The sequence below is a fragment of the Micropterus dolomieu genome, linkage group LG18, assembly GCF_021292245.1.
Source record: "Micropterus dolomieu isolate WLL.071019.BEF.003 ecotype Adirondacks linkage group LG18, ASM2129224v1, whole genome shotgun sequence".
NCBI lineage: Eukaryota > Metazoa > Chordata > Actinopteri > Centrarchiformes > Centrarchidae > Micropterus > Micropterus dolomieu.
Genome location: NC_060167.1, coordinates 27756236 through 27775249, shown reverse-complemented (window position 1 = coordinate 27775249; position 19014 = coordinate 27756236). Strand labels below are relative to the sequence as shown.

The following is a 19014-nucleotide window of genomic DNA, read 5'->3' as shown; positions in this document are numbered from 1 at the left end:
GTTTCCTCTACTATCATATTACCTGTTGGTGGGATGACGGATCACTGAGCCTAAACAATGCTATTAGGATAGGATGCATGTGAATCAGATCCCAGGTTCGGTTTTGCAAGTAAACAACATAATTGTGATACTGGAGAGCGTGATTAATTATGATTATACAATTATGACTATAAAAAAGGCAATGCTATATTAATACCAGAGAGAAATGTGGTATCTTGAATCTATAATTATAAATTATGTTTAAAAAAAAAAAGAAAAGCTTGCTGCTTTTTTAATGAAGCCTGTCATCTGTAGAGTTTAAAATTTATTTGAGATCAGTGCTTTTTCTTGCACTTAAGTTTAATAAAAGTGGCAGATGCATGTGTACTGTAGCTGGTTAATCAAGAATGGTTTATGGTCAAAACAGATCAACCACTAATCACAAAACAAAGAATGATATGTGATCAAATGACTGGGGATCCTTTTTAAACTGTATTACTATATTGCATAAAGGAAAATAAACTGAACCAGAAAGACGATTAAAGACAATAGAGGAACAACCTTGAAATCCTACTGCGTCTATGTTTGAAGACAATAAATTTAGAGTGACAACCTAAATCAGACTGATTGTGCATTTCTGTGTTCGTTTGTGAAAGCACATGTGATGGGATAAGATGAAAAAATAACTTTAGAATGCACCTAATCTACTGTACATCAACATCTCTCTGTATTTGTGCACGTGCACATGCTGTGAAAAGCAGTTTGTTTTTGGATTTTTTTGCCTGCTGAGTGTGGCAGATGGAGTCAGGCTCAAAGTGACACAGCTATAAAGCAACACCTGGTGGAGATGGGCTGGTCACTGCTACATCTGTGGCCATCAGGACTGAGTGTGTGTGTGGGGGGGCATGCTCGTGTGCATGTTTGTGTGTCCTACGGCCAGCAGAAGTGTTGGCACACCGTGGCCAGTGCGGGTGATGGTGCCAACGTGAATTCTCTGTGAGAGGTGCCAAAAAAGCAGGAAAACACATAAGCTTGAAGATGCAAAACAAGAAAAAAGATTCAGGCAGCTGTGAAAATATTTGCTGTCTGCACCGCCAGATTTTACTCTATTTTAAGATATTTTAAGATTTTAAGTTTTTTTTATTTCCCTCTATATTGTCTCTGCATGCGTAACTCTTGGATGTCCTGTTTTTTTTCACAAGAATATTAAATTCTAAGGAATAGAATAGGAGATGATCAAGCTCATCATACTTTTGATGTGAGATGAGACAAAGCTAAAATATTTGAACTCTTGCCATGACTTCTTCTCCTGTGATTATCTCACTATGAAAAAAATTCTCGTTTGCCATCTAGTTTCTTTCATTTTTTTTGGGTTAAAAGAGAGACCTTCAACTGGGCAATGGAGAAAGGTTGTAGAAGCAGAGGAATAAATATTTTTCATGAATAATATAATTTTCCCACCCGCACTAATCAGGCTTGCTATTGCTAAACCAAGCAGCTACATTAGAGGCACAAATTGGGGCTACTGTTCTACTATTTACATTTTGCGCAGCAGCTACTACCACAGTCGAGGGGTCAACATATGTAATATACCTCTGAGTCTTGCCTATTTCGTCACCATTAGGGTAAGGCAAGGGTCTTTGTTTTTGAGTTTGGTTAAGCCAAACAGCCAGCACATTTGAGCTGTTTTTACATAGAATATGTATTTTGTTGGAAATATCCCCTGTATTAATAATTTAGCGTGGAGATTCTTTTTAAAAGGCGCATCACAACGCAAGTATCTGTATCTCAGATCTCAGAGAGATGAAGCAAAGACTGAATCAGACAAATATGATAGTTCATCCACCTTGATATTCTCACTTATTGAGTAGTTGTTATGCCTATTCTGGCTCACGGGTCTTCATCTTGTAAGACACCTTAGTACAGTGCTGGATTTTTTTTTAAATAATCTAGAATATGGTTTGAGCTTATTTCTAATAAATTGAACTGTATGCACACTGCACAAATCCTAGTTCAAACACTAGATGTTGCTGTCATTTTGAACGACTTCTTGGGCTACAAGGATGGATCACTAGTCGATGAAAACATTTACCTAAGTTGATTAAACATGGCAGAACCAAAAAGACAGAACATAGTAAGTGAATGGAGAAAATTTCAGAATTTGGCCTGTGAGTTTGTCAAAAAAGTTTCACAACCCCTACCTCAGCTCACCTCATATACTCTCATAGCATGGTGATTTTTGGACGATAGTCTTATAGTCTTTGACAAAAGCATATGGGCATCAACACATATGATTTGCTGAGTGAAATTCCTCAGTTTTATCAAGAAGTTCAGCTTCCTCTGCTTTGTCACCCACAGTGTTCCCTACCTGCCTCTGCCCACCTTTCTCCACAGTTAGCCATTCAGAGCTTTTCCTGTCCCAGCAGCCCACAGTCCAGCCAGTCAGAAGTCATTACACCCGCTATTAACTCCTGCTCAGCTTCATTAGGCATGCAAATTGAGGAGGGACAAAGACTTGAAAAACTTTACTCTGTTTGACGCCCTCCTTCTTCCTCTCTTTCTTTCTCTTTTTCCCTGGTGCTAAACTCTCACCTGTGTTCAATTAAGTGGGGATCTGCAGGAGAGTCTTATTGGCAAAATACATCAAAGCTGAATAGCATGACCTTAAAGTCTTAAAAACAAAAACTTTCTGTCACTCTGTTGCCGTCACAACCAGCTGTATGATCAGTTGAAAGCGTTTACTTTTACTTAAAGAGGTGGTATTATGCTCATTTTCAGGTTCATAATCTTATTAAGGGGTTGTACCAGAACAGGTTTATGTGGTTTAATTTTCAAAAAACACCATTGTCATTTGTCATACTGCACATTTCTGCATCTCCTCTTTTCACCCTGTGTGTTGAAAGCTTTATTTTAGCTATGGAGTGATACATCTTGTCTCTAAAGGATCTTTGTTGGGAGTTGCACATGTGCAGTTCCTAGTTAAGGACTACTAGCCAAACAGAAGCAGAGAAGGGCGGACCAATGAGAAGCCGGTGAACACGGCTTTGTTTCAGCTGTCCATGTTGCCGACCAGCTTGGCAACATAGACTGGAGTAAGAGTTTCAGAGTGGTCAGTTATTAATCTGTAACAAAAGTATCTTTCACATAAGGTTATAACTGAGCTCTGTCTCTACATCACAGTAACAACTTTATGTCCATTGACTGCATGGAGGGTAGCTAGTGTTTGGAAGGGAGAGGAGAGATGTGTGCTGCAGCTCAGTGTTTTTCCACTGGTGTTTTTGAGGATGTGTCGGAGTAGCCGCTTGGCGAGTGTTATATGACGCGCATTTTGCTTTCATCCCTGTAACGTCACAGGGATTTAAGGGAAACGGCTGGAATACAAACAAGCTGTTTTCAGGCAGTTCAGAGCAGTGTTTTCTGTGGGGGATGGGAACTCCCTTTGGGCTGGACTTTGGGCTTTTTCACTTTGCAAACCTATTACATGCACAAAAAAGGTATATAACTCAATAAAGGAGAGGGGAAAAGCCAAAAAGCATAATACCACCTCTTTAATGCTTCTCACGTTACACAGTTTTACTGTGTTGATGTCACGATCCTTTGAAGGAGTCCTCAATTTGTTAGTTTTTTATTTAATTTTACATTCTGAACATGAATCATTTGAAATCATAGGTGCTACCTTTTTTCAGAAGGCAGATACCACAAAAAACCTCTGCAAATATTCATGAACATCAGTGTTAACCCAAACTGTGGTAATGAAATTTCAGTGGCTTATTAATGTGATCATACAGGCCTGAAAACGAACATGGACATCTACGATTTATTAATGGGCTGGCTTGTCATAATTTTAAGTGGAGGAGGTTTCTCTTTTCTAAACATGACCTCCATCCCTCTTTAGTAACCCTCTGTTCGTCCCCGCTGTCTAAAGCCACCAACATCAGAGGCAAAGCCAACATGGGTCAGGGCCAATCCTTTGCTCTGACGGAGCATAAATGTATTACCAGCGGGCTGAATTACCAAGGGATAACACGATGTGTCGCACCATGCCACTGTGCATCACACAACAGGTTCAAACAGGTGGAAAATATATTCAGAGGAATAAAATCAGCCTCTGTCAGTTTGCACAAGAAACACACCTTTAACGTAATCTAATCTGAATTTAACTGTATGTCATACAAACAGTGGTTTCAAGATCATGTCTAAGATTAATTTTACATCTCAAATAATAAGAAATGCTGATTTGATGAAAGATAATTTATGATACAATGAGGTCTAAACAATTTTGAAATGTGTTACTTGGTTATAGTTATAGAAAAAGGACATATACTTAAAATGTTCCAATGTCAGTATCTATATTCAATAATACTATGGTGATTGTGTGACTTACCAAAAGCCAGTGAATCCATTCATATTGGTCACCTGAGCAAAAGCATTAAGAGCTATGTTCAGCAGTCAGCCCAGCTATAGAGCTGTAGAGCAGGTATTCTGTAGTAAACAGTGCCTTCCGCTGATTCATAAAAGAACTACACTGACATGACTATCATCTAAAACTAATGGAAACTAGAAGTAACTCCAGGAAGGTACTCAAGTCTGTTTTTTTGTTTGGTTTTTGTTTTTGTTTTATGTTTTGTTTGTTTGTTTGGCGGGGGGGGGGGCTTCAACTTTACTTCTGTTTGTCTATAAACCATGACTCTGACATTCTATTTTTTTTGAGAGATAGTATGTGAATATGTAAAACATAGGGCAGAAGCTGATTGCTTAATTCATTTAAAAGTTTAAACTTTTTTAACATAACCTTTAATTACTTACCTTTTTACGAAGGGGAGGTATCAAAACATAAATTTATGCATGATCTTATTTCCATCAGGTCCACAGTGAAGAAGCATGTCTCAGTGAAAATCTTGCCAGTGCTAAATGGTGCCGTGACGCGGATGGCCCGGAGGGCAAGGGCCAGCCGGAGGACAGGTGGCAAGCTAATCATGTGGAAAATGAGAGCCTGGAAGGAAAGTGTAGGGGTGGGGATGGGGGCTGATGAGCGGTGTCCACCTTGTGCACACAGGTCCTGGCCTGACTGGGAACAAGACCAACGCTTTGGTCCTCCATTCTGTCTGCCAGCTAGCCCCCTTTCCACCCGACATTCCAACATCTCTATTTTCTATCCGGTGTCTCTCACTCCACCTCCTAAAGGCCAACCTGTTGCTCCACCAGCCTTTTCTTATCCTCATTAAACAAATTCAGAAGACACTCGCTCATTAAGTAATTATACTGAAATAAAGAGGACGCATGATATTTTAACCAATCTGTCTGGTCATTGTACTAAACAGTATCCTCCCTTTGTTCATTATGTAAAACAAATCAACAACTCATTATACAAAGCCCACACGGTACAATGACAGACGGATCAGCTTTGATGTTTAACCTTCACAGTGCAGCTAATTGCTGCTGATATGTTTTCGTTTAGAGCTTTGTCACTGTCTAATAGAGAGGTCTTGTGCTTGCACTGCTGTTAAAGCAAGATTTTGTAACCTTTGCTGAACAACAGCCACTGTCAAAGCCACAATTAAAAATTAGCAATATTTATCTAAAGGTTGCTAACATTAGTTAACATTAGCCACCATAAGCTACTGGTTATACCAGACCAAGTAAGTCTGTAGCATGTATTGAATTATTGTGCTTTTGAGCCCGGTGTCATCAGGCCATCAAATACCAACACTATGAGGAAGCTTGACAAAGCACCGGTATTTGACGCACAAGGTACCCTTCAGCGTCTATATGAGACACCCTGGGCTTTTAAGTAACTGCAATGTAACCCATCCACTATCGTGTAAAGTACTTATTTCAACCCTAAACACAATCTTTTCCTAAACTTAACCAAGTAGTTTTGGTGCCTAAACTTAACCCAAACCATCAACTTTTCCTAAACCTAAAGGCGTTTCACACTGAAAACCTATTAAAAAGGTGTTTCTTACAGACACTGAAGGGTATCTCAAATTCTCAAAGTGTCGGTATTTGACTGAGATGAGAACGTGTTGGTTTTATTGCTTTTGAATAAAACTTTTCAAGACATGTAGTGATTGAACTTGTCAGTGTGGTTTACTGAAATGTTTGAAATATTTTTCAATATTTATGTGGACTCAAATGACTCCCTGTAATGTGAAAGAGCTGCTGGTACTGCTGTTACCACAGATAATCAACACCACACTATGAGTAGTGTGGGTTGGTGCACTGAAACAACAAAGCTCAAACTAGTGTCAGTTTGTACAAATATGTGAGTAGTCACTTGCAGCCTACAAGTACTGATGAATACCACAAATATTGGAATAAATCCAAACCAGCAGTGTAGACGTGACCAATACTGATGTCAATACTTTCCATCAATACGGATACATGAGAAGAGGTTTAAGCCACTGGTTCAGATATGTGGATAACACATGGCGTAAAAAATGTGCAAGGTAGTGGCTTTCATAAAACATATCAACTCAGTGAATGATCAAACATCAATCTTACAGCGGAGGACATGTCAAGCAACAAACAGGCATTCCTAGACTGTGTTGTTTCCCTTAAAAGGGGGGTGGTCTTGAAATTGAGAACCTGTACCAGTACCTTCTGTTTGATTTCCACCTTCCACTTGATAAATTAGATATATCTCAAGCCTTGCAACACCAAGCAGAAACAAACACTCACTTTAACGGATCTCACGTGACTACCATGTGAGCTGACAATTATCATGTTAACTCAACAACTTTGTGACACCATGGTGTGAATGAAGCACAGAGGTTTTAATTGCCTGGGACGCTCTTGGATGAGGCATCCCCATTGGTGAAATGTGCTTAGATCACTGAGGCTTCTTCTTTCTTGTTTTTCCTTTTGTTGCAGGCAAGTAGTCTGTATGCTCAATCTCCAGACTAATTCGAAGGGAGAGGGGACGGTGTTGATTCAGTGAGTCGATGCAATTTGGTAAAATAGGGCATCATGGGTGGGTATAAAATGCACTACAACAGCTAATCTCTTCTTTGACCATAGGTGGTTGTAATGATGTGATGTTGTAACAATTTAGCAGTGAGTGGGAAAAAAACAGGATCAGTATTTCTGTGCAAAACAGAGAAGGGAAACGGCATTTTTTAAATATTTATCATATTGATCCCACTCTTTCAGTAGTTTTCTAAATGGTATTACATCAATACTTTTGGTATTAATCTGTTCATCACTACCTGCAAACTCACACAAGCCATTTGTACATTTCCTGCCCATCTCAAAAGAGCAGGAGCCAAAGTAAAGAAATGACTGAAGAAAGTAGAACATTTACACATAGAATGAGCTCTTCTTGTATTTTTGTCTTGTATAAAATGTTTGTAACAAAAAATTTTCCCGGAGTTGGTGGACCAGATTGGAGCTAAAGGGCGAGTGAATATTACACATACTGTACATTCAATAGGTGGTGACAAATGACATGAGCCTAAGCATAGGTGTAATTAATAAAATTAATGAGGAAAGAATTAATGATTCAGTGAGGGTGTACCAGTTCAGGGCCCCACTATTGCACTTGCAGATTCATTTTCATGACTTACTGGGACACTTAAATGGAACAGGGCCATCAGTAATGTTATTTGTTTCACCTGTGCTTTTCCTGCTCCTAAGTCAATGTGTCTACTGTGAAAAGCGCCTTTTTACCACCTTCATGCTGGATGTGTATAGTGTCTTTATAATGGCCAAAATTGCTTAATGTAGCTTTATACCTGCAATAATATAATTTTTCCACCCTCTGGGGCAGCGCAACAAGCTCTGACATGTTATCACCTTACAAAATATATTTGACAAAGGTATTATTTCTATATACAAATCCAGCAACATCAGCATTTATTTGGAGTTATGTTTCAGGAGACCTGATGAATGGAAGTCCAATAGTTACTCCCCTTTTAGCTCGGTTTTGGTCTCCACCAACTCCTGAGGGAAATACAAATTAGCTATTAAATGCTAGACTACATTCACCAGCTAGTATCTAACTGTGTCTGTTTGATATTTGATGCTGGGTAGATAAGGAGTTGGGGAGGGGGGGGGGTTGTTGTTGAAATCATCTGCCTGCTGCTGCTGGAATTGAGGTTGATGAGAGCGTTGAGAGTGAATCAAAAAGTAAGGTTGAGGGCCATAAAATCAAAAAAATCAGCTAACTAAAACACAAAAAAGCTCCATTGAGCTGAGGGGAGCTGCAGAGTTGGTTGATAATTATCTGCGGGTTTGTCACTGAGAGCTTTCACATTCTGTGTAGTCATTTTTTCCATTTCCATAAACATATTGATTAGTGCAGCATCGTCACACCATTTACACCTGAACAGAGAATACCATGCATCACTATGAATGAGATTTTGGATTAGCCAAACAAGGTTGTTACTTTCAGCAGGGAGCCTTTGGGTGCAGCAACACTGATAAGTCACTGAAAGGAGAGAAATTGTGAGTGAATTTTTGAGTGAATGTATTGGTTTTCTTTTAAATACCTCTGATGCATGTTCTGATGATGGTGACTTTACTGATTATTCCAAAAAATTCCATAAGTCTTTAATGCATTTCATTTAAAAACAAATGTTGGTGGACTAACAAAACACATACAAATAAATAGATTGTCCCATGTTTCTTGCGAATCTCTCCTAAATGCCAGCTGCACAGAATGTATTGCCAAAGTGTGAGAAGGCTTTGAAGAAACTGTGACAGCGAACCACGGTGTTTGAGCCAGAAAAGCCAGAAAACCTGCATAGAGCAGAGGGCCACAGCAATGTCTGTCTCCTGGGTTACCCCTTCTTTGAGAAAATAGGAAGGGCTGCAGGGCAGAAAAAATGGGTCAATATCACTGTGTTTTTCAGGAAGGAATATTGCCGTTTGTGTGTTTGAATAACATCCTGAGGGGAATTATTGATCAACACTACAGCATGAAAGAGAAAGGTCTCTGAATGACTTCAAATGATTCCTAAATTGCTGTCAAATGAATGCCACTCACATTAGGTTAACGTCATCTGGAGGTGGGGGGGTGGGGGTGGGGGTGCTTGGGTGAATTTGCAACAAATTTTTGGTAGTTGTGTTAATGTGCATAGGAGTACCAATATTCAGACAATTACATCAAGTGTTTTTGTGTTACTCATTATATAGTCCCTTTTGAATCTAAACTGAGAAAAACTCAATATTAATCATAATTAAGCTCCTTACCAAAATAAAATATTATTATACTGTAGTCCTTATTCATTAACCTGTTCATGTTATTGTCATGTTAGTCAGAAAATTAGCTTCATTACATACTTACTCTATCTCATCTGCTCCCCACAGGAAACAAGATGACAATTGTGACTTCCCGAGGTTTGGGCCCTCTCTTGTTGTTTGTATCTCGCTGTGTTTTGTCCCTTTAATCCAGGTAATTGGTGGGTGGAGTTGATACCTGCTGTGAGATGCAACACACCTGAGCAGGCAGGGCTCAGGTGGCTATAAAGGAGCCTGCTTGATGATTTGACTCCCTCTTCTCCTGGCCTGCCGACTGATTCTGTTTTGTTTGGTTCTTTGTGTTCTACATCCACTCACACATACTGATCTGACCTACAATTGTATATTTTGCTTAATTTACTTATTAAAATCTCTTATTTTCAGACTTTGTGGTTTCCCGCTGTTGTCACCTACTGTTGAGCCAGGTTGTGACACAATACAACCCTGGCGTGATGACATGAATTGCAATTTAGAAGTAGCTTTGCCCCCGACTCGAGAAAGCAGAGGAAAATGAAATCCTGTAACTCTGTTTTTTTTTTGCAGTGCAGAACCCAAATTAGAAATTTAGTCTCTCATCCTAGGATACAGACTCATTAATATTTATTGGTACTTTTACTTTGTGGGACAACACTAAAAGTAGAGCTGTGACCCACTTTGGGTCTGATCCATAGTTCAAGAATACATATTATGCTCCATTTCAGATGCGACAAAATGTCATACCAGTGAAAAAAGGAAACAAACTGTAAAAGAAAAAAATCTCAATGACATTAAATCCCTTTTAGTGGACACGACAAGCAGAATATGAAAGTCAGGAGAGTGAGAGGGGCAGGGAGGCAGAGACAAATAAACAGAAAGAGAAGATGTGTTATCAAACTTGCCAGAAGGGGAATCAACTCCCCTGTCCATATCCATATGTTACTAAGGTGATGTTCCATGACATTCATCCCGACACAGACACCTGCCAGCCGGCAGTTCTAGCACTGTTCCCCTGCACGTCCATCTGGACCACTACTACCAGTGGCAGCTGGAAAACAGGACAGGAAGAAGAGGTAAAAGTAAAGGCTGCCAAATATGAAAAGAAAATAAAGAATAGTCTGTACTGGTTAGCGCTCATTCCCTATGAGAGTTCAACAACATCGTTACAGCTATCATATCGGGAAGCTATGTGGTTATTATGAAGCATGCGAGGTGTTCTTTTTGAAATAAGGTTTAATGGTCTACTCATTCACCCCAGCTGGAATAGAGTGTTTGGCTGTATTCTAAGAAGCTCCCTGTCTGTTAAAGATAGATCAGCAGGCAAGACAAGGAGAGAAACAGCAGAGGAAGAAAGAGAAAAGCCGTTTTGTCCCTGTCGCCCTATTAATTTGAGGAGAACTAGGAAATGCCAGCAGGATTAAATGTTACTCCGAAGCCCCCCCCCCCCTTATTCTTTCTCTCTCCGAGTTCAAATTAAAGGATGGGGTGGAGGGGCGTGAAGTGTTGGGTGGGGCAAGGAGGAGGGTGGAAAAAGAAAAGAAAGGTGTTAATTGCTTGCCAATCGATAATTCTATAATTACTTTGTGACAAATGGCTGGCTTGCAGTGCTAGGGTAGGTTCACAGGAGGGTGGGGAGGAGGGTGGTCAGTGGTCGGGGATGTTAAAAGGGATTGGCCATGATCAGGAACGGAAATATTTGCTTTTGTGCCTACAAGCCTGGCTGCCCCAGGGATTTGTGACAGGGAATTTATGTCAGGTTTAAACGTGAAGCCCAGCCTCCCCGAAGTGGGGGTGAAGGGGTGGGAGTGTTGCAGGGGTTGGAGAGCGTGGACACACATGAGCAGAATGACATCCACACTACACAAGTAGTTTTTGCCTCAGGATACTTTTCTCGATATTTCTCCTCAGGATGAATGAGTAACAAAATCCCTTTATTCTGAAGTACATGAGACAATGGCCACACAGAGTATGAACACCTATAAAAGAAAGGCAGGCAGATTATCATTTTTGCACCATAAAATTGTCAGACCGATTCAAGAGAAGAGCGGGCTGTAAAAGTAAACCTGGAGCGAGTGGTTTGAATTTGGCTAGAAGACTTTGAGTCTACTACTGCCTGTCACAGTTCACTATCTTCCAATCACAGTTTCATTATTCCAGCCAAGCGTGAAGTGATGGGAGTCTCTTCTAGCCGTAGGGGGAGCTTTAGGCAGACAGCAGGTGGGCTATCTGGAGACCTGTACAGGTCAGGGCACCATGACACCTGGCGCCTCCTAGCTGCTATGACTGTGCAGGGGAGGGTCAGAGGGGCCAACGGGAGATTGATGGCCCACCTTCACTCATGTCAAATCACCTGTCAGCACGCCCCTGGCACTGAATCCATTTTGTTCCAAGCCACCATTAACCTTGGACCAGTTGGATTCATTCCCCCTCTCCATGGACCAGGCCCCCACAACCTTTGTCTACTACAGCTGCCAAACTAGTTACTGGGCTCAACTTTTATCATGTTTACTGAGCTTCCATCAACATGGCCGACTTTTAAACAGTAAACAAGGAAATAGTTGACATGGAGTTGTGCTTTTCTCATCCAAGTTTTTTGGGCACACAAAATGTGATATTTGGAAAACAATAAGATGACAAACCACTTTTGTGTCCTCCATTTTGGCTTTATGGATCCAAAGTGTTTGGTGAGCCTTAAAAAGCCCACTGATTCTGTTATTGAACAATTCTGCCCCAAGGCTACTTATACCCCCCAATCTGCTACTTTACACACATTTGTATAAATGCAGTGTATTGTCATTGTTACATCCTGTTGTGCAGCATGATATCATGCAGAATTTGATATCGTATGTTTGATCCATCTATATATGAAGCATGGGTATGAGCAGATGTTTGATCATTTCACAGACCAATAAAAGGGCGATTGGGCTGCCAGTGGCCGCTGTAATATTGATTGATGGTGGGCAGGTGGGGGCCACGGTGCTGCCCTCAGACAGACTCTGTTTATTTATACAGTCTGCCGTCTGCCCACCTTACCCACCGCAGGGCTACATTTACTGAATTTACAGTCGTCAGGAGAGAAAAAAAATATGCTAATGAAGCAGCGTTGCCCTGAAGAGAAAGAAAAAAAATTCCAATCCAAACTTTCCACACTTGTATCAGTTATACCAGCCTGGATCTCGTGCACATTCACCACCAATACGGCACGTACAGTATCTCGGCTCTCCACAGTACCAATCCATTATTTGCCACTCTGTTCCCTGGGGTATACACAAATTGGATCCAATAATGAGAGGCAGTAATGATTGTCTTTGCATATTTGGTCTTGATTTTCAATAATATATCGCTGATATTATTGGATGCTGGGCGTTGTGGTATTAAATTGAACTTCTCCGTAAAAAATGGACTCAGTGTCTTATTGAACATGCAAAGGAGGCATTGTTTTCAGGCAAGGTTTTATTATGGCCAAGCTTGCAACAGGCTTATTCAAATCAGGAATCTCTGTGACCACTGCGGATACATTTGCATCGTCTACAAGGTGCTGCTATAACATCTGCATCTTACCTTGATCAGATGCTGAATGCAATCATGATAAAAAAAAATCAAAAGTCACCCAATGCAGAAATAAGTGTATATTCCATTGCTGTGACACACACAGAGACAGAACAAATGAGAGAGGGGAGATAGTCCTCTCCACACCATTAAGGCTGCTGAATAGTGAAGTCCCTGTTCCATTCCAATTTTCTAAGCTTTGAAGGAGTCAGTGGTTGGATGTGGGCTGCCTCACAGAGCGTGTCTTCTGTTCGACTGAGCACACAGTAGCTTAGGGATCAGCCTGTTTCCCTGACAGGAATGTGTGCCACTGAGTGTTGGCCTGTCCACTGAACAGAGCTGCGAGCCTCAGATCAGTGGCATTGGCTGGCCTACGGGTTGTTCTTTATGGCTGTGTCGCTGAGTGGCTGGCTCTCCGCTGTGCACACGGCAGCCCTCCAGATGGATGCTGGGACAGCGGAGGCCACAGGGCTGAAAATCCCATCAAGCAGCAGTTCCAGGCCCTTGCACTGAGAAGATGAAGCGCACCGGCACGCCAGGGGACATGGGCCAACCCCTTCTGCACCTCCATCACCCCCCAACCCCAATCCCTTCATGCTCCTCTTTCCTTCCTCCCTTCATCCCTCTCTTCCACTTTTTCTTCATTTTACAGGAGAAGACTTCAAGCCCAACCAGCCAGAATATGGAGTGTGGCCCTCGGGGTCTGTGGCCCTCGCTTGTTAAATAAAGGAGCTGACTGGTTGATTGATAGACCCTCAGCAGTCCCTGCACCTCACATGTTTCCAGGTTCGCTGCCTTATATACGAATCCTTTGTTGGCCAGGCCTGCGTTAGCGTTTGTTAAATGCGGTGTTTGATGGATGGCACCAATTTTCCTCCAAAACCCAGATGAGCCACCTAAGCACCTTTCCCCCTCCCCTGGTTTCTCCCCAGGTAAACCCCATGAGCATGAGGGGACAGGAGTGTTCTAAAACGGTATCAATCAAACAACCTTGTGCACGGCTGCAGCAGCAACGCAATGTTTCAATTATGCATCTGCTCCTCAGTGCCAGACATTTCGTTGAACCTCTTACCCACATCAAGGCACCGAGGATGTACCCTGCCTGTTGTCCTCACCCAAGTCCTCAATTTTACTATTTAAGTGTGTCTGCAAATCTGTAGTCATTTTCCTTAACTCTATACTACACTATCTGCATAGGCTAAAGATTCAAGAGAGCTTTATTGTCAGTGACGGCAACAACAAAACTAAAGTTGCAGTCTGATGCAAAGTTCAGGGCTAAAACTAACAATTTCATTTGCCAATAATTGTCTAGATTAATTGATTATTCATTTGGTCTAGAAAATGTCATGACACAGTGAAACATCCCCATAACAATTTCCTAAAACTCAAGGTGATGGTCATCAAATTGCTTGTCTAAAACCTAAAGTTGTTCAGTTTAGAAAAGAAAAATAGAGAGAAAATCCTCACATTTAGTCGCTGGAACATGACAATCTTTAGCACTATTGCTAGCCAATAAAAAAGTAAGAACAGTTTCACAATAAAGATAAGAACATCAAGAGTCAATAATAAAAAATACATTTTTAAATTGTTGTACAAAAATATAATAGTAAGTTATAAAAACAAATGTTGTAAGTGGACCTACACACTATACTATACTTTAATGCCCAGTCATAAACTTAACTAATGTTGCCACCAGCCAACGCTGACTACCTCTGTCCCTGTAATGGCAGATGCATGCTCTGAAATTCACACAGGGCTGCAGAGGAGTGTAAGCCTGATGCAGTGCAGCGAACCGACAGGTCAAAAAGATAAACAGATGCGAGACCAGTCTCTGGGGTGTTGGGTTCATTTGTTACCTAGCGAGGACAGACATATTCCTGTCAGACAAGCCATGGCAGCAGCAGATGCGAGGTCATTCTAGTTACGGAGTGAAAATCTTGGGTTAAGGACAAAGATTCTCACTTCACACAAGAGACGGCCATGGGGTTTTATTTCCCCTGTGGTCTTCTACAATAAATGCCTGTTCCACACTTAACTCCAAGAAGGTGGAAAGTTTTTAAATAAAACTGAACTGATTCATCATGATTTGTCTCTTGTTCATTTTGGTTCATAATTGTGACCTAACAGCAATTGTGATGATGATTCAGGAATTTTAATGTTCATCTACAATTATTTTAGTGGCAGTTGTTAATTCAAGTCTTGCTGAATTCAGCTGTACAAATGACAACATAAATTGCAACATAATGTAAAGTCATATGTTTGGCCATCAATACACTACAATACTGTGCTTGAATAATTTTTACACTAATTAATGATGATGAGTATTGTCAGATATTCCTAAATACTGAGGACATTAACCATAATTCTGTGGGAAATTGCAAAAGATGCAGCTATTTTTAACATTTGTTATAAGTCAGCAGTGTTTTTATGGCAGTTGTGCCATGCATCACTTCACTTTCTGTATAATATATATGCCTTACTGGGAGGATGGACAGCAGACAGGCTCATGCAAGGAGGATATGAGAAGGTACTTGAGACATACTGGCTCCTAACCAGAACAACTGGCGGCTCTTCTCTGCAGATGGACACACAGGTGGGCTCACAGGTGGGGAAGGAGGGGGAGGGGAGTGCTCTGCCAGTTTTGTGTCTTGCTTGGTGTGTGCGTGTGTGTGCGCAGAACATCTGGACCATGGTCCACTAACATGTCAGAGAAAGAATTTATCAATGAAGCTACACTGCACCCTTCTGGACATCTGCAGCACCACATGGCCAATACAAACAGATTTCATGTCATTGTTTAGTTTTCAAGCTCTTCCACAAACAACCTGTGGATATTTTAAATATACCTTTATTTTAAACACTGTATTACAGTTCCATCTGTTATCGCCACTTATATTGCTATCAACAGGTAAATATGCATGCTTCCCTTCATTTAAAACAAATTCATAAAATAGTGAAAAAAGTAAGAGATGTGCCTCCACACACTGAACCATTTCCAAATATATTAAATTAAACTTCTATTATTTTGGAATAAAATGTTTTTTTAATCTAATCTTCTCTTTTTTGACTCCCCTCCTAGGAACCTCAAAGTTCCCCCTGCAGCTCCTATAAATAATCTGTCCAGTCTATGGAAAGATTGGCAGAACCAAACAATATGATTGCAGAAAGCAAACTGACAAATACTATTGATCCCTGCAACACACAGACAGCTAATCAATGAATGTATGTCCTACCCTCACAGGCTGCAAGTCAAGATCAATTCTGAAGAAAGATGAGGCATTGGCAAATAAAGTGAAGTAGTTCTGAAGCATATCCCGCTGTTGTGAAATGGAATAAATTCTCCAAACATATGAAAAATCGACTACAGCTGTGAGAAGCGGTCCAGTCGGGCTGTTTGAACTGAAAAAAGAACAATCATGCTGTAATTCTAAATAAATATTGTCGCCATTATCTCCTACTGTTGTACTTTGTATTCTTGGTGTCTGGTCGTACACTTTTATATCACCTGCTCTTTGGCCCCGCATCATGAACCACCAGATGATTTATTGATTTGAACACAGCCTCCAGATAACCTGCACAATTGTTTCATCACCTTGTCATTATTGCTCCATGATGAGGCGGGTGCAAAAAGTTGGAAAAGTCCTTCAAGGGTGTCTCTTTCAATATTGAATTGATAGGCACATTAGTTTTCATGTATTGCATTCTCAAAAGAAGTTACAGGTTGTTATTTGCTCAGTGGTTGCACGGTCAGCTTACTGACCTGAATTATGTGTGTGTGTAAAAAGTTAAAGTTGGGCGTGCGTGTATGTGTGTGTGTGTGTAGCATTCATTCATACAGCATTGGAATCAGTCATGTGCTAGTGGCTACTACTTTGTGTGTTCCATGCAAATTAAGCACATCAGAAATGCTCAAAAACAAAAGTCAGATTTATTTAATTCTTTCATCCAATATGACATCAAATATGCACTCTTGCTTGAAATTACTGCTGCCCCTCAGACACATGCAAATGTTGCCAATGTTCGGATCACAATAACTCGAGGCAAAGAGCCTCGAATCATGTGAAAAGAGCAAAGAATCATTCAGTCTGAGATCCAGCCGCTCAGTCTTGTCATAAATCAAGACAGTCTGAAACAGAAATAGCCTCAGAGGCTGGCCTGGCCCAGATGCTGAGTGAGATCTGCTATAAAAAAGTAGTGTTATTATGATGAAAATAGGTCAAAAGTCGAGGTCAATGTGGAAGCTATATGTCAAGACACATACAGAGTCAGAATGAGGCTGCATAATGGGTGAAAGGTAGACAGCATAAAAAAGAACTACTGCCACATGAGAAAATTGCACCTTAACAATGTGGACGTTTATTATTACTTCACAATAACACAATATTTTTCTTTACCGCAGCTGCCCATCAGAATCCACCTCAACAAATGTTTAAAAAAAGCTCCACGCACAAGAACCAAATGAAGTCATCTTTCTTATGTTAAAACTAAAGGGTCAGTGATTCAGAAGCCTTTATTTACACAGCTGTCACCAATATTACTGGTTACTTATTGGTTTTACGTTCGGAGAAGGCACCTGAAGGAAAATGTGTGCTGCCTTACCCCGAATGGGTTGAGACAATCTATTAGTTTCATCTCTGGATAACAAGATGCATGATTTGGCATGATGTAATTTGATCTAGAACGTTTGCAGCTACATAACGGAAAATTTAGTTTTGTGGCATTTGTAGTAAGTTCTGTTGACCACGTGAGTGCCCATAAAGGGTTAAATTAACAATAATATTACATAATAAATGTGCAAATTGTAAAAATGTAACAATATTAAATGTGTAGCATAACTACAAACCACATACAGTACGAGGCAGTAATTATTAATACATGGCACTCATATCTCTGCAGTTAGAAAATATTCATGTCAAAAAACACAAAATGACATAATACAATGTACCAATTTCATAGTTAAATGCTGTTAAATGAATTTTATAGTCTTTCACACTGCATTCCAAGTAGGTATAAAGTAACCAGACCATTAATATTCAGGTTATTGTGTTTACAAACCTCAAAAAATCGTCCAGAAGAGATGCTCATTACTTTGGACATGGAAGTCAATGCATTATACATTATAGTATTGCTAGCTGCATTCTGAGTCAGCAAGAACAATAAAGTCAATTACCAGACACTTCAAAAGACACTACAGCCAGAAGAGGCTGTTACCTGAGGAAGAGCATAAAATATTTAGTTCCTAACAAAAGACATCTTTCTTCTGGGCTAAGAGTAGTTACGTGAGACTGTGATACACAAATGAAAGCACATGCCATTTGTAATGATTAAACTTCAAGCATACAATCTGCTTAATGACACCCTTTCAGTTATCCTCACATGATACAATCTGTTTGGCTTAAGTTCAAAGTGACACACAAAAATATAAAAACTTTATGGCATGCAATGGCAATCATGCCCTACTCAAGTCACAGTTTGCATATTCCCTTTTTGACAAATGTTTCATATAGGCTGCTTGAATACAATGGCCTTTAATTAAAGCAACAATATGTAACTTTTAAAAGATGAAAATAACAAATGTTTTTCATAATCATTAAAACACACCCTCACTCACTTTAATACATGCTGTGGTTACAGCTGCTACAGCCTCATTTGCTCTGGTATGACCAGTAACCCATGGTGGTTAAAGTTAGCAAACTTTAAACAGATATTGCTGTATAGCTGACATCATTGAGTTTAGTAACTTTATGACTCTTTTCTACTTGTGCTACAGTTATGTTTTACCATTTATCACTAATGTATAATTGTCACTTATGGCTACAGTGACTGACAGTCAACAAATGTTCTCTCTTTAAAGGACACTATTTTGCTCATTTTCGTACATTCATTAGTTTAAATTAAAAAAATGTAAGACTAACATGAGGTTTCGAGCATTTTTGAGTGAAGCGGTTTCAAATTTGTGATAAAACGTGGTGTTAAAATTTCAAACTATTTTAAATGCTTGATATTTTGTTGCAGAAAAACTTTTCCCTAACAAATTACCATTCATACAATGTCTCTCCTGTCAAAAATAAAAGCTACACTTGTGAGGCTTGTCTTGCAAGCAAATCGGAGCATAGGCTAGTTCAGATCTGTTCAGCTTTACATTCCCTTCTTGCTAAACCCAAACAAAGTAAGCAATTTCATCCAGATCTACAGGATAGTCTGTGAGGTGCAGTGGCTCCTTGATATCATATCCCTCCCCCTTGTAGCTTCTCCAACGGCCGGCAGGAA

At 40.2% G+C, this 19014-nt stretch overlaps 1 protein-coding gene across 1 annotated transcript in view; it reads right to left on the bottom strand.

Annotated features, from left to right (window-relative positions):
- Window positions 1-16653: 16653 nt before the first annotated feature.
- The window catches only part of myorg (myogenesis regulating glycosidase (putative)), a 7650-nt gene continuing 5289 nt past the window's right edge, over window positions 16654-19014 (bottom strand). The window contains exon 3 of the mRNA XM_046029433.1: window positions 16654-19014. This exon is cut by the window's right edge and continues 1676 nt beyond it. Within this exon, the coding sequence (XP_045885389.1) occupies window positions 18899-19014 (116 nt within the window). The 3' untranslated portion in view covers window positions 16654-18898.